The following is a 24,156-nucleotide window of genomic DNA, read 5'->3' on the forward strand; positions in this document are numbered from 1 at the left end:
CTGTCTGGTGGGTGTCAAAATATTTAATCATTCTGACTTCAAAGGTCTTACGTTCCTGTATTGTTTTAAAGTTCCCTTTTAGGATTCTTACCATGAAATCACTGGTACAGTGTTCTGGTTTTGTAAAGTGCTGCCCCACAGGCGTGACATCTTTATTGGTACTAGCATTTTTCATATGGTGTCTATGTAAATTAAATCACTAGCATCTGACTTGTTTCTCCAATGTAGCAACCTTCGTTGCATTTTTTACACTGAATGATATATACCACATTGGAAGATGAGCACGTGAAAGATTCCTTAATGTTGAATATTTTTCCTTTGTGAATGACCGTGGGGTCCTGTGAAATATTTTGGCATAGTTTGCAAAACTAGTTTTCAAAACATAAAACAATGTACTGAAAACTAGGTGCCTTTTTGGATTCTCACATAGGCAAACCATTATAAAATTACCTGCTTAATTGGGCCTGATTCCTTCACCTGAAGTTGACTTTAAATTCCCAGTTTGGGAACATCACCCCCATTTTCAGCATTCCTAACTTTTAGCAGGTCCGTCTTTGAGCTTTTTGCCATAGAGCTGACCCAGGAGCCCCTTGAACTCAGTTCATACAATGTTACTGCTCTCTTTTTAAACTGGAGACAAGAGGTGGTGCTCTAGTTAGTTCTCAGTTACAGAAAAAAAAAAATTCAGAAATATCCCTAAATAGCAAATGTAATATGCCCATGTTCAGAATTCAGCATCTGTTTAGAGTTTTGCTGCTGTGTACAGAAATCGGTAATGATGCACCAGTGTGAAATGGAGGCATATGCTTTCAGGGCCTTGCAGTGAGTTTCATACACTGCTGCCCCTGAACTTTCATTCTTCCCTAGTTTAGGACTTCAATAGTGATCAATGAGACTATCCTCATGTGATCCCCCACCCCAGGAAAATGCTTCTGCTGCAGGTGGGAGGATTTTCTGGGGGTCACTATGGCCATGGGGGCTGGCAAAGCTGGCCTGGTGAGTTGAAATAAAGGGAGCCCAGCCATCAGCAGTGTGGCAAAAAAAAGGGACAGTGAATAGCAAATAAAGGTCTCTGGTTGCCCAACCTTCACTGAGATCCTGAGTACTGAGGGGGAGTCATGGAGCTGAGCAGTTGGACTTGGGCATGGCTGGTTGCTGAAACCTCTGTCAGGGTACAGAGGGGATCTGAGTTGGATTTCCATTGAGGGGAACCATGAGTAGAAAGGAGTGCCTGGTGGAAAAAGGCACCCCAGACGGGAGGGATGCGAGTGTGGAGAAGCCCCACTCCTGGCAGGACTTTCCCTAATCCAGATGGGAAAGATCTATAATAGAAATTGTTCGGATGTGACTTTGGACTCTTATGCACTTAAACTGAAGAAATGAGGGTTAGTTTGTGAACTGTTTGTTGGTTTCAGTAAAAGAAAGTTGGGGGGGGGGGGGGAATTATGATGTGTGATGTAGATCAGTTGATGTTTTCTGTAGTCAATAATGGAAATATCTATGATGTACGATTGATGATAGATTTGTAAGTCTTGTTTACATTCAATAAACATAAATAAATAAAAAAAAGAAAGTTTGAAGTTTAGCTATTGAGACTGTTGGTCATTATTTGAAAGTAGAATCTTGTGAATCTCGGGGTGGGAATACCCTTTGGCTTACCAGATATTTTCTTCAGCTCTGGCCTGCACCCAGCTCATCTGAAGTACAAATCTGTTTAGTGAACCCTGGTCCTGGGTACCTGATCCACTGAGCTTAGCCAGCAACACTGACTGAGAGGTAAACCAGGATTACACTCGCATCTGACTACAGAATAAGCTCTGCTTCCAAGTCTTCACATCAAATGTTGTGTTAAGGATGCTGCTCCTTTCCTCAGTCACCAGTAAATGCTGTTGACTTTGTAATGCAGTAATTTTACATTTGTAAAGAAATTCTGCAACAATGCTCTTCTCGGTATCTACCTTCCCAGCTGCACTTCTGACTCTCACAACTGGCCATCTTGGTACTTCATACGGTCACGGGGAAATTGGGCTGTAGCTCTGTTGAGCAGATTCCTTGTAGGCCACAATACTGGAAGGGAAAAATGAAAAAGAATTAATCTCAATAAAAAAATAACAGCTGAAATATTTAGCTGAAGAGAAGTTATCCCTATTTATTAAACTTCTATACTAATTTGTCTTGCTGCAAAACCTTTTTACTTTTTCTAAACAGAACTTTAATAACATGAACAGCTTTAAACACAATGCTTTTCATGTCTAATAACTTGCTTGTGTTAAAGTTTTCTCCTCTCTTTCCACTTCCCGGCAGTACCATTGCTGTGCTATTTCATAGGAATGGAAGAATGGGGTGAAATCAAAGCTCCATCTAGCCCAGCCTTCTCTCTCAAACAGATCCTCTCTGTTGTTCTACACAAAAACTACTTGAATACCTCCTGCACCTCTCTAAGTCTGGTTTGAAAACCAACTCTGTAAGGGTTCATCTCAGTCATAGGCGGTCGGTGGCCCAACTGTTTGGGGAGGCTAAAAGGGGCGGGGTTGTGGGTGGTGCCAGGGGGTGGGGCTTACATCCATAATTGTCTGACAACACACAGGAAAAATAAATAAAAGTAAAATAGTCACAATACCTTTAACAATGCAACATCAGATCCTCCAAAATATTATAAAACCATGTCTGATGTTATGACAAACTAAAATTAATTTAAAGTGTTGATGTCACCTTAGTACGGCCAACACACAATCTCTCCACTGCAAAACACTATACACAAACTTGTGCAAAAACACACTCAGAAACTTACCAAACCATAACAACACACAGGACGAGCTACAATCTTGTGTGTGGAAAGGCAGCACTGTAATTACACCAGGCTCTAAAACACCAATACACTACCTAGTGAAAAAAACAAAACCAAAAGGGCTGCAAATAGTACATGCTAGCAGAATACTGCACCTTGATCACACATGAAAAACACATGACAACAGATATGACTAAGGAACTAGAAATCAAAAGATATGAAGGCAAAATATGGAACTGGAAAATTACCTCAAGAAGTCAGACTTGGCATGCAGCAATACTAGAGAAATTGAAACTTACGTGCAAAATATCACAGCTGCACATTTCCAAAAGCTGACATATTCCAATTAATACATTCTGAATAAAATACTTTTTTCTACCTTTGTTGTCTGATTGTTTAGTTTTTCTATTCGCTTTGGTCCCAGTGTCTTCTGTTTTATGGTGTCTTCTTTCCATTTGATATTCTTTCACTCACCATGTCCACCATCCTCCTGTGTCCTTATGCGTTCTGTCTACCATCTGTGGCACCCTGTCCGTATCCTTTCTCCAGTTGCAGCATCTGTCCTCAAAGCGTTCCGATCCAGTCCTTAAATTCAGCAGTTTCCCCTCCATCCATATTCAGCATTTCTCCTCACTCCCCTCCATTCATCCATCCATGTTCAGCAACTCTTCTCTCTCCCCTGCCCTCCATCCATATCTAGCAAATCTTTTCTCTCCCCTGGTCCTTCCATCCATCCATCTAGCAAATCTCCTCTGTCCCCTGACCCCTCCATCCTTCCATATCTAGCAATTCTTCTCTGCTCTCCCCTACATGTCCAGTGATTTCTCTCCCCTGTCCCGTCTACCCCTTCATCCTTCCATCCGTTTTCCCTCTTTATCTCCCCATCCTTCTGTGTTCCTCTTCCCTCTTTCTCTCCATATCCTTCCATTCGTCTACCTCCTCTCCTGATCCTGCCATCCAACGTCTAACCCCCCTCTCTCCCGATCCTTCCATCCAGTGTCTCTCTCTCTCTATCCCCTTCTTTCCATCCAGTGTCTCTCTCTCTCTACCCTTTTCCATTCATCATGCCCCCCTCTCTCCCCATCCTTCAATGTTTCTCCTCCTGTTAGTTTCTCTCCCCACCCTTCCTTCCAGCGTCTTCCCTCTTTCACCCCTCCCCCCACTTTCTCCTCATTTTCAGCAGCTTCTCCCTTTCTCCAGGACTCCAGCCCTTCTCCATGTCCCCCCTCCTTCTCTCCCCATCTTCCCACTCTCTCCATTATATCTGCCTAGTGCCTTGTGCCTCCCGCTCCCCCTTCCACCCCGTATTAATTTGTTGGCCACTGCTGCTTCTCCTCTTCAGCAGCAGCGCCCCGAGTCCCGACAAAAAAAAAAAAAAAGGTAACACGTGTTCTCCGAGGACAAGCAGGCTGCTTGTTCTCACTGATGGGTGACGTCCATGGCACCCCCTCCAATCGGAATCTTCACTAGCAAAGACATTTGCTAGCCCTCGCGCGCGCATGCGCGACCGTCTTCCCGCCCAAACCGGCTCATGTTAGTCAGTCTTCTTTTGTCCGCGCTCGGGACGGTCGTGTTTTGCCGCCATTTCGTGCCCCTCAGAAGACCTCGCGCGTCTTCCGCGTTTCCTACTTTTTTCCGTGTTTAAAAAAAAAAAAAAAAGAGGAAGGTTCCCATTTTTTCCCGTATTTCTAGTTTTTTCCCAGCGTAAGTGTCCTTTCGCTTTTTGGAGTGGCCTTGTTGGCTGCCCGTACGGGTTTTTCTCCCTTTTTTTTCGGTGCCTATTGTCATCATCACGAATTTTGATTTCGCCGGCGTGATTTTTCCGCCTATGTCATCGAAGCCTTCCAGCGGCTTCAAGAAGTGCACCCAGTGCGCCCGGATAATCTCGCTCACTGATAGGCACGCTTCATGTCTTCAGTGTCTGGGGGCTGGGCACCACCCGCAGGCCTGTAGTCTTTGTGCCCTTTTGTAGAAGAGGACTTGGGTAGTGAGATTAGCCCAGTGGAACGTTCTGTTCTCCGGCGCTTTGACAGCAACAGCATCTCGGGATTCGTCGAGTGCATCGGCGTCGGCAGCACCGAAGTCTTCGGGGAGTGCATCGGCGTCGACGGCATCGAGGCGTATTCCTCTTGCATCGACGGTACCGAGACTTCGGAAGAGTGCGTCGGCGTCGGTGGTACCGAGACCCCCGCTGGTGCTGATGTTGTCGGACGGTGGTGCTTCGTCTGGAGTGCAGGTGAGGGCTGTCCATTCCCCTGCTGGTGGCAGTGAGCCTTCGGGTGGGTCTCCTCCTGCCCTGAGGGCTCCTGTGGTACAGCCCCCCGGGATCGACTATCTTCGGACCCGGCCCCGAGGAAGCGACGTCTGGATGCAACGTCCTCCTCATCGGTACCGGGGAGCACCAGTGATATGCTTCGCTCAAAGAAGTCGAAGAAGCATCGTCACCGGTCACCTTCCCGACTTGGTACCGGGAGCTCTGGGTCACCGAGGGAGTCGGCACCCAGCAGGCATCGGCACCGGGAAGACCGCTCAACCTCCATCCAGAAGGTGTCGGTGCGCTCTACCCCGGACAGCCCGGTACCGCCTCCGCGCCCGGAACAGATTCTGACCTCGACACCTTCACCGGCTTCTCAGTCTTTCTCCACAGCCGCTCTGCACGAGAGTCTCCGGGCTGTTCTTCCAGGCATCCTGGAAGAGCTGTTACATCCTTCTCCTCCGGTACCGGGGGTGCCTGCGCCACCGGTGCCGTCGAGTGAGGCGACGGCTGGCCCTTTGCCCGGGGTGAGGTCCCCGGTACCTGTACCGCTTGCGGTACCGGCTTCGACTACCTCCCAGGTGGACTCCCCGACAACGTCGGGGGAGGGAGCTTCGCCGCTGCCTGCCGGGGAGTCCACCTCTCAACGCTCCCACCGTGGCCGTGTTTCCACGGAGTCAGAACGGGCGCGGCTTCAGACACAGGTTCGTGAACTTGTGTCTGATACCGATGGTGGGACGCGGAGGAGGACATCAGATATTTCTCTGACGAGGAGTCTGATGGCCTTCCTTCTGATCCCACTCCCTCCCCTGAAAGACAGAGTCTCTTTCTCGGCCTTTGTCCGGGAGATGTCTATGGCCATCCCCTTCCCAGTGGTCGCGGAGGATGAGCCACGGGCTGAGATGTTTGAGCTCTTGGACTATCCTTCTCCACCTAAGGAAGCGTCCACAGTACCCATGCATCATGTCCTAAAAAAGACATTGCTGGCGAACTGGACCAAGCCACTAACTAATCCCCACATTCCCAAGAAGATTGAATCCCAGTATCGGATCCATGGGGACCCAGAGCTGATGCGCACTCAGTTGCCTCACGACTCTGGTGTGGTGGATCTGTCCCTGAAGAAGGCTAAGTTCTAGGGAGCATGCTTCGGCACCCCCGGGCAAAGACCCCAGAACCTTAGACTCCTTTGGGAGGAAGGCCTATCATTCTTCCATGCTCATGGCCAAGATTCAATCATACCAGCTCTACACGAGCATCCATATGCGGAACAATGTGCGGCAGCTGGTGGACTTGGTGGACAAGCTCCCTTCTGAGCAAGCCAAGCCGTTTCAGGAGGTGGTCAGGCAGCTGAAGGCATGTAGGAAATTCCTGGCCAGAGGGGTATATGATACCTTTGATGTTGCGTCCAGGGCCACTGCTCAAGGTGTGGTGATGCGCGGACTCTCATGGCTGCATGCCTCCGACCTGGAGAATAGGATCCAGCAGCGGATTGCGGACTCCCCTTACCGAGTGGATAACATTTTTGGGGAAAAGGTCGAACAGGTGGTAGAACAGCTCCACCAGCGGGATAACGCTTTCGACAAATTCTCCCGCCGGCAGCCTTCAGCATCTACCTCATCAGGTAGACGTTTTTATGGGGGAAGGAGGGCTGTTCCCTACTCTTCTGGTAAGCATAGGTACAATCCTCCCACTCTACAGCCTGCGGCCCAGGCTAAGCCCCAGCGCGCGCGCTCTCGTCAGCAGCGTGCGCCTCAGCAAGGCCCCACAGCTCCCCAGCAAAAGCAGGGGCCAAGCTTTTGACTGGCTCCAGCAGAGCATAGCCGATATCAAAGTGTCCGTGCCGGACGATCTGCCGGTCGGGGGGAGGTTGAAAGTTTTTCACCAAAGGTTGCCTCTTATAACCTCCGACCGTTGGGTTCTTCAAATAGTCCGGCAAGGATACGCCCTCAATTTGGCCTCCATGCCTCCAAATTGCCCACTGGGAGCTCAGTCTTTCAGCTTCCAGCACGAGCAGGTACTTGCAGAGGAACTCTCCGCCCTTCTCAGCGCCAATGCAGTCGAGCCCGTGCCACAGGGGCAAGAGGGGCTGGGATTCTATTCCAGGTACTTCCTTGTGGAAAAGAAAACAGGGAGGATGCATCCCATCCTAGACCTAAAGGCCCTGAACAAATATCTGGTCAAGGAAAAGTTCAGGATGCTTTCCCTGGGCACCCTTCTTCCCATGATTCAGGAAAAAGATTGGCTATGCTCTCTGGACTTAAAGGATGCTTACACGCATATTCCGATACTGCCAGCTCACAGACAGTATCTCCGATTCCGTCTGGGAACACATCACTTCCAGTACTGTGTGCTACCCTTTGGGCTCGCCTCTGCACCCAGGGTGTTCACGAAGTGCCTGGCTGTGGTAGCAGCAGCGCTCCGCAGGCTTGGAGTGCACGTGTTCCCTTATCTCGACGATTGGCTGGTGAAGAACACATCCAAGGCAGGAGCTCTACAGTCCATGCAGATGACTATTCGACTCCTGGAGCTACTGGGGTTTGTGATAAATTATCCAAAGTCCCATCTTCTCCCAGTACAGAGACTCGAATTCATAGGAGCTCTGCTGGATTCTCGGACGGCTCGTGCCTATCTTCCGGAGACAAGGGCCAACAATCTGTTGTCCCTCATCTCCCGGGTGCGAGCGTCCCAGCAGATCACAGCTCGGCAGATGTTGAGATTGCTTGGCCACATGGCCTCCACAGTTTATGTGACTCCCATGGCTCGTCTTCGCATGCGATCTGCTCAATGGACCCTAGCTTCCCAGTGGTTTCAGGCTGCTGGGGATCTAGAGAACATGATCCACCTGTCCACGAGTTTTCTCGAATCCCTGCACTGGTGGACGATTTGGTCCAATTTGACTCTGGGACGCCTTTCCAAATTCCTCAGCCGCAAAAAGTGCTGACTACGGATGCGTCTCTTCTGGGGTGGGGAGTTCATGTCGATGGGCTTCATACCCAGGGAAGCTGGTCCCTCCAGGAAAAAGGTCTACAGATCAATCTCCTGGAGTTACGAGCGGTCTGGAACGCTCGGAAGGCTTTCAGAGATCGGCTGTCCCACCAAATTATCCAAATTCAGACAGACAACCAGGTTGCCATGTATTACATCAACAAGCAGGGGGGCACCGGATCTCGCCCCCTGTGTCAGGAAGCCGTCAGCATGTGGCTGTGGGCTCGCCGTTACGGCACGTTTCTCCAAGCCACTTATCTGGCAGGTGGAAACAAGTCTGGCCGACAAGTTGAGCAGGATTATGCAACCTCACGAGTGGTCGCTCAACTCCAGAGTAGTGCGCCAGATCTTCCAAGTGTGGGGCACCCCCTTGGTAGATCTCTTCGCATCTCGAGCCAACCACAAGGTCCCTCAGTTCTGTTCCAGACTTCAGGCCCACGGCTGCCTGACATCGGATGCCTTCCTCCTGAATTGGGGGAAGGCCTGCTTTATGCTTATCCTCCCATACCTCTGGTGGGGAAGACTTTGTTGAAACTCAAGCAAGACCGAGGCACCATGATTCTGATTGCTCCTTTTTGGCCGCGTCAGATCTGGTTCCCTCTTCTTCTGGAGTTGTCCTCCGAAGAACCGTGGAGATTGGAGTGTTTTCCGACCCTCATCACCCAGAACGAAGGGGCGCTTCTGCATCCCAACCTCCAGACTCTGGCTCTCACGGCCTGGATGTTGAGAGCGTAGACTTTGCCTCTTTGGGTCTGTCGGAGGGTGTCTCCCGTGTCTTGCTTGCTTCCAGGAAAGATTCCACTAAGAGGAGTTACTTCTTTTTATGGAGGAGGTTTGCCGTCTGGTGTGACAGCAAGGCCTTAGATCCTCGCTCTTGTCCTACACAGACCCTGCTTGACTACCTTCTGCACTTGTCTGAGTCTGGTCTCAAGACCAACTCTGTAAGGGTTCACCTTAGCGCAATCAGTGCATACCATTACCGTGTAGAAGGTAAGCTGATCTCGGGGACAGCCTTTAGTTGTTCGCTTTATGAGAGGTTTGCTTTTGTCAAAGCCCCCCATCAAACCTCCTACAGTGTCATGGGATCTCAATGTCGTTCTCACCCAGCTGATGAAACCTCCTTTTGAGCCATCTGAAGTACTTGACCTGGAAGGTCATTTTCTTGGTGGCAATAACTTCAGCTCGTAGAGTCAGTGAGCTTCAGGCCCTGGTAGCCCATGCTCCTTACACCAAATTTCATCATAATAGAGTAGTCCTCCGCACTCACCCTAAGTTCTTGCCGAAGGTGGTGTCGGAGTTCCATCTGAACCAGTCAATTGTCTTGCCAACATTCTTTCCCCGTCCGCATTCCTGCCCTGCTGAACGTCAGCTGCACACATTGGACTGCAAAAGAGCATTGGCCTTCTATCTGGAGCGGACACAGCCCAACAGACAGTCCGCCCAAATGTTTGTTTCTTTTGATCCCAACAGGAGGGGAGTGGCTGTGGGGAAACGCACCTTATCAAATTGGCTAGCAGACTGCATTTCCTTCACTTACGCCCAGGCTGGGCTGGCTCTTGAGAGTCATGTCACGGCTCATAGTGTTAGAGCCATGGCAGCGTCAGTGGCCCACTTGAAGTCAGCCACTATTGAAGAGATCTGCAAGGCTGCGACGTGGTCATCTGTCCACACATTCACATCTCATTACTGCCTGCAGCAGGATACCCGACGCGACAGTTGGTTCGGGCAGTCGGTGCTTCAGAATCTGTTTGGGGTTTAGAATCCAACTCCACCCCCCTAGGCCCATTTTTTGTTCTGTTCCAGGCTACACTCTCAGTTAGTTGGATAAGTTGTTAGGTCAATCTCAGTTATGTCCTCGCTGTTGCGAGGCCCAATTGACCATGTTTGTTGTTTTGAGTGAGCCTGGGGGCTAGGGATACCCCATCAGTGAGAACAAGCAGCCTGCTTGTCCTTGGAGAAAGCAAATGCTACATACAGTGGTGGAAATAAGTATTTGATCCCTTGCTGATTTTGTAAGTTTGCCCACTGACAAAGACATGAGCAGCCCATAATTGAAGGGTAGGTTATTGGTAACAGTGAGAGATAGCACATCACAAATTAAATCCGGAAAATCACATTGTGGAAAGTATATGAATTTATTTGCATTCTGCAGAGGGAAATAAGTATTTAATCCCTCTGGCAAACAAGACCTAATACTTGGTGGCAAAACCCTTGTTGGCAAGCACAGCGGTCAGACGTCTTCTGTAGTTGATGATGAGGTTTGCACATATGTCAGGAGGAATTTTGGTCCACTCCTCTTTGCAGATCATCTCTAAATCATTAAGAGTTCTGGGCTGTCGCTTGGCAACTCGCAGCTTCAGCTCCCTCCATAAGTTTTCAATGGGATTAAGGTCTGGTGACTGGCTAGGCCACTCCATGACCCTAATGTGCTTCTTCCTGAGCCACTCCTTTGTTGCCTTGGCTGTATGTTTTGGGTCATTGTCGTGCTGGAAGACCCAGCCACGACCCATTTTTAAGGCCCTGGCAGAGGGAAGGAGGTTGTCACTCAGAATTGTACGGTACATGGCCCCATCCATTCTCCCATTGATGCGGTGAAGTAGTCCTGTGCCCTTAGCAGAGAAACACCCCCAAAACATAACATTTCCACCTCCATGCTTGACAGTGGGGACGGTGTTCTTTGGGTCATAGGCAGCATTTCTCTTCCTCCAAACACGGCGAGTTGAGTTCATGCCAAAGAGCTCAATTTTTGTCTCATCTGACCACAGCACCTTCTCCCAATCACTCTCGGCATCATCCAGGTGTTCACTGGCAAACTTCAGACGGGCCGTCACATGTGCCTTCCGGAGCAGGGGGACCTTGCGGGCACTGCAGGATTGCAATCCGTTATGTCGTAATGTGTTACCAATGGTTTTCGTGGTGACAGTGGTCCCAGCTGCCTTGAGATCATTGACAAGTTCCCCCCTTGTAGTTGTAGGCTGATTTCTAACCTTCCTCATGATCAAGGATACCCCACGAGGTGAGATTTTGCGTGGAGCCCCAGATCTTTGTCGATTGACAGTCATTTTGTACTTCTTCCATTTTCTTACTATGGCACCAACAGTTGTCTCCTTCTCGCCCAGCGTCTTACTGATGGTTTTGTAGCCCATTCCAGCCTTGTGCAGGTGTATGATCTTGTCCCTGACATCCTTAGACAGCTCCTTGCTCTTGGCCATTTTGTAGAGGTTAGAGTCTGACTGATTCACTGAGTCTGTGGACAGGTGTCTTTCATACAGGTGACCATTGCCGACAGCTGTCTGTCATGCAGGTAACGAGTTGATTTGGAGCATCTACCTGGTCTGTAGGGGCCAGATCTCTTACTGGTTGGTGGGGGATCAAATACTTATTTCCCTCTGCAGAATGCAAATAAATTCATATACTTTCCACAATGTGATTTTCCGGATTTAATTTGTGATGTGCTATCTCTCACTGTTACCAATAACCTACCCTTCAATTATGGGCTGCTCATGTCTTTGTCAGTGGGCAAACTTACAAAATCAGCAAGGGATCAAATACTTATTTCCACCACTGTACCTGTAGAAGGTATTCTCCGAGGACAGCAGGCTGATTGTTCTCACAAACCCGCCTGCCTCCCCTTTGGAATTGTGTCTTCCCTTGTCTTTGTCTTGCTACATATGGGACTGATGAACACGAGCCGGTTCGGGCGGGAAGACGGTCGCGCATGGGCTAGCAAACGTCTTTGCTAGTGAAGATTCCGATTGGAGGGGGTGCCGTGGACGTCACCCATCAGTGAGCCTGCTGTCCTCGGAGAATACCTTCTACAGGTATGTAGCATTCGCTTTACATACCCCCGAAGCGCAGGAATCAGCTGGGAGGACTGACACCACGCAGGTGCAACCACATTGGAGCGCCCAGGAGCAACAGCTGGCTGCTGGAACACGCGCTGGGCTGTACCGTAGCAGCTTTCATTCAAGCGTGGGCTATCGGCACTGCAACCGCTCCTCTCTGTCCCAGAGCAGAGCAGGAAGTCGACATCAACTTCCTGCTCCTCCAGCGGCAGAGAGAGGAGCAGCTGCAGCGCAGACAGCCCGTGCTTGAAGGCTGCTACCACGGCCCCGCTCTTACTTCTTTCCATTTTTCGTTGCGCTGAAGAGGAGACTTTCCCGCTTTGGCGGGAGTGCGGGAGATGACCCGCCAAAGCGGAAGTCTCCCGACTTGGCACTGGTCTGGGTCTGTGTTGGGTAAGCGGGCCTCGGGCCTGGAAGGAAAGTGGCTTCTCCCGTGGTTACGTTTGGGGGAGCAATGTGATGGGCAGGGAAGGTCACAGCTGGGCTGGGGAGGCTTAGCCTCCCCAAGCTTCCAATACGGGGCACCTATGATCTCGGTACAATTAGTGCTTATCATCATCGAGTAGGAGGAAAGCCCATCTCTGTACAGCCTCTAGTTGTTTGCTTCATGAGAGGTTTGCTGTTGACAAAGCCCTCTGTCAAACCTCCCACTGTGTCGTGGGATGTCAACGTTGTCCTCACCCAGCTGATGAAAGCTTCTTTTGAACTGCTTGACTCCTGTCATCTGAAGTACTTGACCTGGAAAGTTGTGTTTCTGATGGTGGTCACTTCAGCTCAGCAGAGTCAGTGAGCTTCACGCCCTAGTAGCTGATCCTCCTTGCACTAAGTTTCATCACAATAGACTAGTTCTTTGCACACACCCTAAGTTCCATCTTAACCAGTCAATTGTTCTGCCAACATTTTTCCCGAAACCACATGCCCATCGTGGTAAGAGTGTACTACATACCTTAGATTGCCAGCAAACCTTAGCCTTTTATCTGGAGTGGATTAAAGGCCATAGGCAATCCACCCAACTTTTTGTTTCTTTTGACCCAAATCAGATGGGGGTGGCCATTGGCAAATGCACAATTTCCAATTGGTTAGCAGATTGTATTTCCTTTGTTTATGCCCATGCTGAGCTGACTCTCTAGGGTTATGTCAAGGCTCATAATTTTGGAGCCATGGCAGCGTCAGTAGCTCACTTGCGTTCAGTCTCCATGGAGGAAATATGCAAAGCTGTGACATGGTCTTCTGTCACCCATTCGTAGCTCATTACTGCCTTGAACAGGATTCCTGATGTGATAGCTGGTTTGGACAGGCAGTTCTGAAGAATTTGTTTGGTGTCTAGAATCCAACTCCACCCACCTAGGTCCAGTTCTGTTCTGTTCCAGGCTGAACCTCCACAACTGGTATGTACATAGTTTCAGGTTAGCTAGGGATTCCCATCTGTGAGAATACAATGGCCTGCTTGTCTTCGGAGAAATTGAAGTTACTTACCTATAGCAGATGGTCTCCCCTTGGAGGTGTATCCTTAGCTTTTTGATCTGACTGAGGGGACAGCACTCACGTATTGTGTGGAAAGGCACCAGCGCATGCGCAGTGCTGCTAGAAAGTTCTGTAAAACATAGCTAGTCAGCTTCTGCACCAAGCTCCATCAGATGATGTTACCCATCTGTGAGAATACTTGGCCTGCTGTTCTCAGAAAACACCTGCTACAGGTAACTTCACTATCTTGTAACTTGCCTATAAGTGACGGCCATCAAACAATGGTACTTATAAACCTCCTTCTACTCCCTGTCCCCAAGGGGGGGAAGGCAACCAATGGTTCTAAGCCCTCACAAAGGAGGGCTCCCCACCCATATCTAACTTTCCCAGACCCTTGTTCCCTTTTCCTAAACAGATTCAGTCCTTCAACCTCCAGTATTTTCTTCACACGCCCACTCCGTTGTGTCTTAACTGAAAGTACTGAAAAAATGGAGCCCACATCCTCCCCCCACCATCTATTATTGTTTGTGACTGTTACCTTTGGTGCCTTCCTGGGGTCAGCCAGTGCCATCTTGGGGCATGCTGTCCCCTGGTCCCCATGCTCCTTATGTAGCATATATCTCTATTTTGCCGGGCTTCCCCCACACACTGTGCGGCATCACAATTGGAAAGCTCTAGAGTGCGAAACAGTCTTTAATCACCATTTAGTTAAGCCATGACTAAGTAGCATATGTGGCATCTACTAGAACTGAAAGCCCGGGGTATTTGTTGTTTGATGATTTTTCAACATTGTGGGTCTAAGCAAGGGGGGAATATCAAATTGTTGCATAGAGCATTATTTCTGGGAAGACAATATGTTTTACTGACTCGGAAAAGTGAGGGTCCACCAAATTTAACACAATGGAGAAATGTGTTGTTTCACTTAGTACTAACGGAGCAAATGCATGTGGGAGGAGGCATGCCAGAAAAATGGGCAGCATTCCATGGAATAACCTATCTCCTTGGGTTGGCAGTCTGCTGTTGAATTATTGAGAGCTATTGTTGTGGCTCTGAGGTAATAAGAAGAACAGAGACAAACACTGTGAGCAACAAGAAGGGGGGAAGGGCAGGGGGTTACATGAGCCAGTAGTCAATGAGATTAGGCACCAGAGATTGAAGGGTTGTAGTAAGAAACATCATCAACGCTTAAAGGGGTCTAACCTTATGAAGTATAGAAGTTGAGGAGGTGGGGATGAAACTGAAATATTCTAAAAGGAAAATCAAAACTATTTGGACTACTGTGTAATACTTTAGTGTTGTCACAGCCTTTGTATTGTGTAAATATTTGGTTTTGTTATAAAGAGAGAAATAAAAAAAAGCAAAAACAAAAAACCTCCAGGTGTGTGCTATCACTTTCAAATGACATGGAAATGCCAACAGATTTCTTGTTTAGTTCTGTTATTTCCCAACCAAAACGACACAAAACCTAATGCAATTTAATTTGGGCTACTTTGCCATGCACGTGCTGTTTTGTGAGTAGCATGCATCAAATTGTTTTAGTGCAAACAGTTTGAGAATCCAAAATGAATGACAGCAAATTTAGAAAACAAAAAGGAAACGAAGCAAAATGTTTTCCCCAAGCCCCCCTCTGCTGATAGAATATCCTTACCCAATGGGAACCATGCTTAGAGTGCTGATGATACAGGATAAGATGAAGCAGAATCCAGCAAACCAGTCTAGTGTAGCCTGGTAAATCTTGTTGTACACTGCTGAAGTTATTACCCCAGTGATAGTTAAAGCCAGCTGCAGCATGACAAATACTTTGCCTGTGAAGGAGCAAGAAAAGCATTAGGTATTGATCCTGAGGCTTGGGAGAAAGAGAAATAGTCTTACAGGTGAACAGGAAGGTTCAAATAACAAAACTTTGTTTCAAGTACTACCATCATCGTTGGGTAGCAGTGGTAGATCTTCCTGTAATTTGTATAAATTCTATTTTCCAGTTTGTAAAGGAGTGAGATATACAAAGATATTTGAACAAACTCTTCAGTTTCAGATAGCAAAAGTTTGGAACGCTCTTCTGCTTTGTTTAAAATTATGTGAAAATGATATGTCTTTTTGTTGACAGATATAAACATTTTCATTGTGGAAAGCTTTTTATTATTAATTTATGATTACATTACTGTAATTGCTAGTGAACACTAGTTCTCTTGATGTTATCCACAATGAACTGAAAGGTATTTCGTGGACTATAGTAATATTATTGTATTGTATTGTAAATGCAACTTCACGGGCCAGGCAACACTAGTGCTCATGCGAGGTTCCTAAATCTGTTCCAGAGGACCCCCAGCTAGTTGGGGTTTCAGAACAGCCACAATAAAAATAAATATACATATGAGACATGTACATGCACTAGCTCCGCTGCATGTAAATCTATTTCATGCATATTTACTGTGGCTATCTTGAAATCCCAACTACTACTACTACTTAACATTTCTAAAGCGCTACTAGGGTTACGCAGCACTGTACAGTTTAACAAAGAAGGACAGTCCCTGCTCAATGGAGCTTACAATCTAATGGTCAAAATGTGCAGACAATCAAATTGGGGCAGTCTAGATTTCCTGAATAGAGGTATAACGGTTAGGTGCCGAAGGCAACATTGAAGAGGTGGGCTTTGAGCAAGGATTTGAAGATGGGCAGGGAGGGGGCTTGGTGTATGGGCTCAGGAAGTGTATTCCAAGCATAGGGAGAGGCGAGGCAGAAAGGGCGGAGCCTGGAATTGGCGGTGGTGGAGAAGGGTGCAGAGAGGAGGGATCCCCTAGGACAGGTTTGGGAACGCCTGCTGTAAACCTACAACCACACTGTACCATGCAGGCTCAATCCTCTGGTGAGGGAGCAAACCCTTTTGAATCAATGCTTCCCAGCTGTGCCCTAGAGACAAACCTAACCAGTCAAGTTTCAGGACAGCCACAGTGAATGTGCATGGAAAGATTTATATATGATGAAGCTTGGTTTGGCTGCACACCTATTTTCATACCTATTCACTGCAGAACATGACTGAGAGGACTGACTGCTGCGAGCAGACCTGTTTTCAGATCCAAGGCATTGAAAAAGAATTTCTAATCACTTTTTCAGCTTTATCAGGGCATTTTCTAAGGAAATAAATACATAGGAAAAAGACATGCTTTAAATACCTTAACTGTTATCCAACATTACCAACCAGTCAGTATTTGGCCACTTTTCTAAAAGGGAAGCCAGTGAAGGATAGAAAACTGGTCAACATATATGCTGTTTTCCTGGTCTCCGCCAGCCTCCAGATCAGCTGGGCCCTTCTCCACCTCTCACTCCATTCCTTACCCCATGGCTGATCTGTTCTCGTGCTGCTTGGCCCCACCCCTGGGTCAGCAGCGGATCAGAGGAGCTATGATTGAGGTCTACAAAATCCTTAGTGGTATAGAACGATTAGAAGTTAATTGATTTTTTTATTTGTTCCAAAAGTACAAAGACTAGGGTCCACTCAAGGAAGTTACATGGAAAAACTTTTAACACAAATAGGCAGAAATATTTTTTCACTCAATAATTAGGCTCCGGAACTCTTTTCTGGAGGATGTGGTAACAGTGGTTAGCATATCTGGGTTTAAAAAAGTATTGGAAAAGTTTCTGGAGCAAAAGTCCATAGTTTGCTCTTGAGACAGACATGGGGAAGCCACTGCTTGGCCGAGAATTGGTAGCATGGAATGTTGCTACTAATTGGGTTTCTGCCAGGTTCTTGTGACCTGGCTTGGCCCTGTTTGGAAACAGGATACTGGGTTAGATGGACCATTGGTCTCTCTCCCAGTATGGCTACTCTTATGTTCTTATGAAGTTAGTCCAATAAAAAAGGTATTTTTTTTTTTCCTTTTGTTTTATTTCTGTTTATTACCTTTAAAATGGACTAACATGAAACCACTCTAATTATGCAAAGTCTATTGGGAAGACCTCTGTCATCTCTTCACCTCCTCATGCATATTAGCTGATAAAGTAAGCTGCTGTTATTTTTGCCACTTTGGAGATATAAGGTGCTATTTATACAAATGAAGTTATGATTCTCACTATTACTCACCATAGGAAGATCCCTGGACTCGTTTTGATATTGTAGACCTGATGGTGGGTAACGGAATAAGGGTAAACAGCATCACAAAACGAGCTGCAAAACATGAGAAAGCATTCACTCCTGCTCAGTACATCACATGCATTGTTTTGCAAAGTCCTCCAGGTCTCTGGCTGTAACATCAGACCTGCTCAATCAGTTTCCTAAAGGTGTAATAAAACCATGCTGTGAACTAAATCTTTAACTGGATATTTTTGGTGGTGTGTCTCATTTAACAGGTGCTGTGCTGAGATGGACAGCCATGTACCACGCTAGGACTGGAATTTGGTTTGTTAGATCCCTGTTCCTTAGGCTAGGCCATTCTGCGGAGTGCCTGGGGTGTAGAGAAAGATGTCCTTGTAGTAGTTACATCCAGTGGCCATCTTCTCAGAATAGCTACAACCTGGCTTCAACCACAGGGGATTTCTGCAGTGAGGGGTGAGGCTTCAGGAATAACATCCCCTGAGCTACAAATAATGTCATGGCACTGCTATGTCATTCCTTTACACCTCCCCCCAAACATCTCAAGGCACTTCAATGTGGGATTTGAGGAACTTTCATACTAACATGCACATGGGGGGCATTCATCCTTCCTCATTGGCTGTGGCTCTGTCACCCTCCATTCCCCTTCAGCACCTCTGGCTCTATCTTTCTCAAACACTCTGAACATTGTCTCTGCCACATTCCGACACCATTTCTGCCTCTTTTCTGTTCCCCCATCACCTCTGATTTCCTTAAACACACTATGCATGAGATAAATTTAAATACCATGGACCTAGGGCATGCAAATCTATCTCATGTGTATTCATTGTGGGTATCCTGAAAACCTGACTGGCTAGACGTGTCCCCAGGACTGAGTTGAGAACCCCTGGTTTACCTCCATTGTTGTTTCTCTCCTACCCACTAGTCTATACTGGGGGGGGGGGGGGGGGAAGAGGGGAGGGGAGAGAGATTCTCAATCCAGACCTCAGGACATAACTAATCACTCAGGTTTTCAGGACAACCACAGTCTGCTCAGAAGATGACCAGAGCCACATCCATCACTCCCTGCCAGTTTCCCAAATTGATAAGGCAAAGAGAATAGGAAGTGCTAGTCTGCTTCCAAAGTGTGTCAGCCAGCGTCGGAACCCCACTGACAAATGTAACAAATAAATAAATGAAAAACGTTAAGTAAATCTTCTATATACAGCCATAAGAAACAAAAATTAGTTTGTTTTAGAGACGGCCACCACATTTTCTGGGGGTTTGGGGGGGGGGGGGGGGCTGGAGACCCACCGGACCTCCAGCCCCCGTTCGGGCCTCCAGCCCTCGTTGTTCGGGCCTTGGCAGGCTGTTTGACAGGTTTGGGCTTTTGACAGCCCAGACCTGTCAAACAAGTGCGGGAGGATTGTTCTGAGCGCATGCTCAGGCGCAATTCTCCCGCACTTCAACATGATAATCAAAGATAATAGCACTGCTTAGATTTGCATGCATTATCTTTGAACATCGATGCAGAAAAGCCCTGCGCTGTCCCAGTGCTATTTTTAGGGCGCTGTTTGGAACAGCGCGGGGCTTTTGATCATCTGGGCCTTGGTGCCTTATTTCTCTCTAAGGCCCACATTGCAATGTGTTTTGCAGCAGGTGGGACGTAGGGTTGGGGAAGGGGACATAGGCAAGAGCAGTGGTTCCTAAACCTGGTCCTGGAGGCACCCCAGCCAGTCACGTTTTCAGGACACCCACAATAAATATGCATATAATGTGGGTAGTGCATGCAAATTTATCTCATGCATATTTATTTATAATGACATTAGTATCCCTCATTATCCCAAACAGAGTTCAGGTTCAACGTGACTTACAATCCAGACTAGTACATATATATTATAGTTACAAATTTTCTGATTACTATGTAAGCCGCACAGAGCCTGCCTCGAGTGGGAAAGCGCGGGGTACAAATGTCAGTGGCGTACCAAGGGGGGGGGGGGGCGGTCTGCCCCGGGTGCACGCCGCTGGGGGGGGGTGCCGCAGCACGCGCCTGTTGCCCTGTCTCCGAGTTTGCAATTCGCCTGTTACTTCCTGTTCCGGGGCAGACGCAGAGGGAGCAGTGAACACATGCGAATTGCGAACTCGGAGACAGGGCAACAGGCGCGCGCTGCGGCACCCCCCCCCCCCCAGCAGCGTGCACCCGGGGGGGGGGTGTCATTTCGCCGGGGGGGGGGGGGGGGAGAGGTGTCATTTCGTTTGTGGGGGGGGGTCGCATCGGCGATCCACCCCGGGTGTCAGCCAGCGTCGGAACCCCACTGACAAATGTAACAAATAAATAAATGAAAAACGTTAAGTAAATCTTCTATATACAGCCATAAGAAACAAAAATTAGTTTGTTTTATTTATTTTAATATTTTTGAATGCCTGCCTGAAAACCTGGAAGCACTTTGCCTCTGCTGCTGTAGTGACTCTGTCATGCATAGACAGAGTTCACCAGGAGTAAGAGCCAAATAACGTCACAGTTCTGAAATGTCCTCTACTGCTGGGTGGATTCTTCGTCTCTAAAAGATTTGTACTCCTGCCCCCCAGCGTTCTTTCAATCCCTGGTGGTCCGTGGTGGGTGACAACCCTCCTCTCGGCCCCCCTACCTTTCGTTGGAGGAGGGACGCAGCATGCCTGCCTCCCTCCTCTTCCAGTCAATGCCACTTCAAAATGGCAGTGCCCAGCCCCGCCCATTGCATCATGGGATGCGCTGGGCGGGGCTACAGACCATGTAAGGGAATCGCTCTCTTACATGGTTTGTAGCTCTGCCCAGCGCATCCCAGGATGCAATGGGCGGGGGCTGGGCGCCGCCATTTTGAAGCGGCGTCAACTGGAAGAGGAGGGAGGCAGGCATGTTGCGTCCCTCCTCCAACGAAAGGTAGGGGGGCCAGGAGGGGGGTTGTCACCCACCACAGACCACCAGGGATTGAAAGAACGCTGGGGGGGGCAGGAGTTGGGGTGGGCTGGAGGTCCATCAGACCTCCAGCACCCCCCCACCCCCCCCCCCCCCCCCCGTCGCTGGGTGGGAGGGTTTGGTTTAGCCGGCGCCCACGACATTTTGTGGGGGGTTGGGGGGGGCTGGAGACCCTCCGGATCTCCAGCCCTCCTTGAACATGGAAGGGGTGGGATCGTTGGGGGGACCGGAGGTCCACCGGACATCCAGCCCCACCCCGTCGCTGGGTGGGAGGGTGGGAGAGTGTTTAGCCGGCAACGGCAATGACATTTTCTGGAGGTTTGGGGGAGGGGGGGCTGGAGACCTACAAGACCTCCAGCCCCCTGTTCGCGTTCGCTTTTGAGGGGGGAACAGGGGCCTGCCAGCATGCAACTGCATACTGGACAGGGCTCACCATTCCTTCCCAATGATCCGCAAAGTCTAACGCCAGCTCGGAGCTGGCGTTGATTTTGCTGCGGCCAGCGACCCAATCTTTGGCGTGCTGGACGCTGATCATTGGGGATGAATGCGTTAAGCGCTGATTAGCATGCATTTGCATGCTACTTGCGCTAAGAGCCCTTGAGTGCGTTGTTTCAGGCGCTCGAGGGCTCTGATCATGGGTCGGCTGCAAACTCCGGCGCTAGTATAGCGTTAACAGCCTCTAGCGCCGGAGTTTGCTTTTGGTCATGAGGGCCCAAATAACTGTCTGCATTGCTGTCTTCAGGGAGATGTGAAGAAAGAAGTTTACAACCCCTCATTGCTTCCTTGCTCTACCTCCATCTGCAATTCAAGCCCATCCTCACATCCTACCCAGAATTCACCCATGTTAAAACTCCTTTTCCCCCCCACAACAGTCTCCCCTCTTGTACCACTCAAGCAACCACTTTTCACCTCCAACTTTCACCATTTCTGATGTTGTCTATCTCCCAAACATTTGTGCACTTCTGCCCTTAGTTCATTTCAGCACTCATGCCCAGATGATGAAAGCCCCCCCACCCCCCACTGTTCCAAACAGGGTGTGGAAACTAATAATCCCCCAGTTCCAGTTTGATTTTGCCTAATGTAGCCATATTAGAATACAATAGGGGATAGTGGAATGCCGCCAACCAGGAACCAATATTTAGAAAACGCTTTAAGACTATAAATAGCTACTTACACAGGCCTTTGGCATACTACTAGCACTTATAAGTGAAATTGTATACTACCAAGGGTCATAAAAACAATACATGACCGAACAACCTTCCGAAAATTACTGAAAACCAACATATTCGAAAAGGCATACCACAATGATCCATCCTAAATACAAAACAACGAAACTCTAATAAAACAAAACAAAGTTGAAATCCCTACACCTGACTACCTCATTTACTCGAACACGTGCTACACGTTATGCAATACCACTCCATTTCCCATGGAAAATGAACTTTCTATATTTGACTGTCTAACTCACTTTACTCTATCTTCTATTAACTTTAATGCAATACCACTTTGTATTTCTCAGTTCCGAAAATGGTGATTGCCATTACGGCATAATGTAAGCCACACTGAGCCTGCAAATAGGTGGGAAAATGTGGGATACAAATGCAACAAATAAATAAATAAATACTCACAAAAGTGCACATGTAAAATTACAGAATACTAGCAAAGGCTGTGTTATAATTGTCCTTAAAATGGGGAGGCTGATACCCCACACTGATGCCTCATAAAACTCACCAACAAAATACAGGTAGGTCCAGCGCACAAAGGCCATGATGAGAATGCCAGCGCTGAAGGACAGCATCCCAATCATGATCATGGTGGTGTCTCTTAGGTACCTGGAGAAAGCGTAGACTCCCAAGAAACTGGTGATAAAAATCGCATAGCCTGATGCATTACCATAACCAGTTGTCACTGCATCCCACTTTAAGGGTTCCTTCAGCACAAACAATTGTAGCACATCCACCACTGCACCTGCCACAGCCATTTCATACAGGACAGCGCTGGTAAAGAGCAGCAGCACCAGGATAACTTTGGATGCAGTTAGTGTAACTTCTACACCTGAATTCCCTTCAGTCCTAGCACCGGCCAGGAGGCGGGTTCCTTCATCAGCCTTGTTAGGTTCACCCTCGACCCTGTTAGGCTCTTTGTTTACATGGCTCTGTTGTCTTATTGGAGGAACTTTCAAAACGAAAAGACTGTACAGCACACAGAAGACGTAAAGAGCGATACTGCAGGAAATCAGCGTGCTGCCTTGCCGAGAGGTCAAATCCAGTTTAAAGATGTGCCCTGAGGCCAGGCTGCCAATGAAACCCGCCACCCCATAAATCAGTTCGATAATTATGAGCCTCAGCGACCTTCTGCTCTCAGAGGAGCCCAAAGCGGCCACAGCCATGATCCCAGCCCAGTAGGTGGTGAAGCCTCCAGTTAAACCATTGAGAGCAGCCAAGCCATATAGCACTTCTATCGGCCAGCCCAGCAGGATGACAAACAGTACGATTAGCCTGGAAAGCAAGTAGCCACAGAGCGGCACACAGATGGGGATCTTCCGGTTCTTTTCATCCCCCAGCCGTGACAGGAAGTAAGCTGACAACAAGGGGCTCAGCCCTAGCACCAGGTTGTAGATGATGTAGAAATTGGAAATGGCTTTCTGCTGCTCATCTTCTCCAGCCCTCCCTGCTGAAGAGTTATAATAATTCTTCACTACCATCAGCAGCCCTGTGTCATAAAGGGAACTGGCTAGCTGAGCTCCAGCCACAACTGGCTCTACCCAGGTCCTCACCGGGATCACTGAAACCATGATGCTGTCCGCTTAAACTTCTTCTTCTGCTGCTGCTGCTGCTCTGTTCACAATCAGCAGGTTCCAGCCTTCAATCAGAGACACCTGCTAGAAAGGAGGGAAGCAAAGGGCCCAGCAGCGAAGATAGAGGGAGAGCAGCGGCTGTTGTCCGGCTAGATCAGAAACAATGGCAAAAAGACACATTTCCTGCTGCTGGACTGCCTCGTCGGTTCAGGCGTTACTCCGGGGCAGATGGCTCTAGCGTTGGCCCTCTGTTGGGGGGGAGGGGGTGTGGATCACCAGGCCGGGGTGACTGAACTGCCCAAGAACTCAACATTAAAAAAAAAAAATGGGGAAGTGAAACTGCTACGTCGTCTAATCTGGAATTTCTAGTCGAATGGCTCAGTTTATCCAGCCGGTTAAAACTGAAACTAACATTCACAGCAGTTCGTTCAGAAAGAAAGAAGAATCACCTGGTGGTTTAAAGCCAGGGCTCCTCCTATCACTCTGCAGGATTTGCTGCTCCCCAAATGATCGTCAACAAAAGGGAAGCAAAGCAAAACCGGAGAGAGTTTACATAACGAACTTGTCGTTCAAGAACATGCACTATATGGGTTCTCACTTCTGTGGCTTAACACTGCCCTTCCTACACTCTACATTTGAATTAAGCAATTTGATTTGCATATGCCTTGCCAACAACGTTATTCCATACATAAGAATGGCTAGTACTTGTAACTTCCTTGTAATTTTGACATGGTGCTGTATTTTTAAAACAAGTTTGCTACCCTTTCTCAGTTGCAATCTGCCCTCTCACCTCTAGAGGTTTTTCTACCCTTAAGCTCATAGTATGTGTGGGCAGAGAACCCAGATGGCTCGCTAATTCTATGTATTTAGGCTTTGATGGTTCGTTATTTAGCAGTTTGTTTCTTTTATCTTTGGATGTGTTCGGTTTTATTTTCAATTATTAATTGATGAGACTGCTGTCTTGGAGAGAAGTTGGTGATAGAACCTTAAATCTTCTATAT

At 48.2% G+C, this 24,156-nt stretch overlaps 1 protein-coding gene across 1 annotated transcript; it reads right to left on the bottom strand.

Annotated features, from left to right (window-relative positions):
• Positions 1-330: 330 nt before the first annotated feature.
• Positions 331-23,537, bottom strand: SLC46A2 (solute carrier family 46 member 2). Its single transcript, XM_030192368.1, has 4 exons — positions 22,090-23,537; positions 17,415-17,498; positions 14,985-15,141; positions 331-2,067 (listed from the first exon to the last, which is right to left on the bottom strand). The coding sequence occupies exons 1-4, from the start codon at positions 23,150-23,152 to the stop codon at positions 2,013-2,015; spliced, it is 1,359 nt and encodes a 452-aa protein (XP_030048228.1). The 5' UTR covers positions 23,153-23,537; the 3' UTR covers positions 331-2,012.
• Between the last annotated feature and the right edge of the window lie 619 nt (positions 23,538-24,156).

This window comes from Microcaecilia unicolor, chromosome 2 (genome assembly GCF_901765095.1).
Source record: "Microcaecilia unicolor chromosome 2, aMicUni1.1, whole genome shotgun sequence".
NCBI classification, from domain to species: domain Eukaryota; kingdom Metazoa; phylum Chordata; class Amphibia; order Gymnophiona; family Siphonopidae; genus Microcaecilia; species Microcaecilia unicolor.

Bases quoted from the DNA above. Each gene is read 5' to 3' on its own strand.
- SLC46A2 (XM_030192368.1), bottom strand. From the start codon at position 23,152: ATGGTTTCAGTGATCCCGGTGAGGACCTGGGTAGAGCCAGTTGTGGCT. The intron at 17,499-22,089 runs GTGAGTTTTATG...CATGTTTTGCAG, and splicing joins GACCTACCTGTATTTTGTTG to CTCGTTTTGTGATGCTGTTT. The intron at 2,068-14,984 runs GTAAGGATATTC...TTTCCCTTCCAG, and splicing joins CTAAGCATGGTTCCCATTGG to TATTGTGGCCTACAAGGAAT.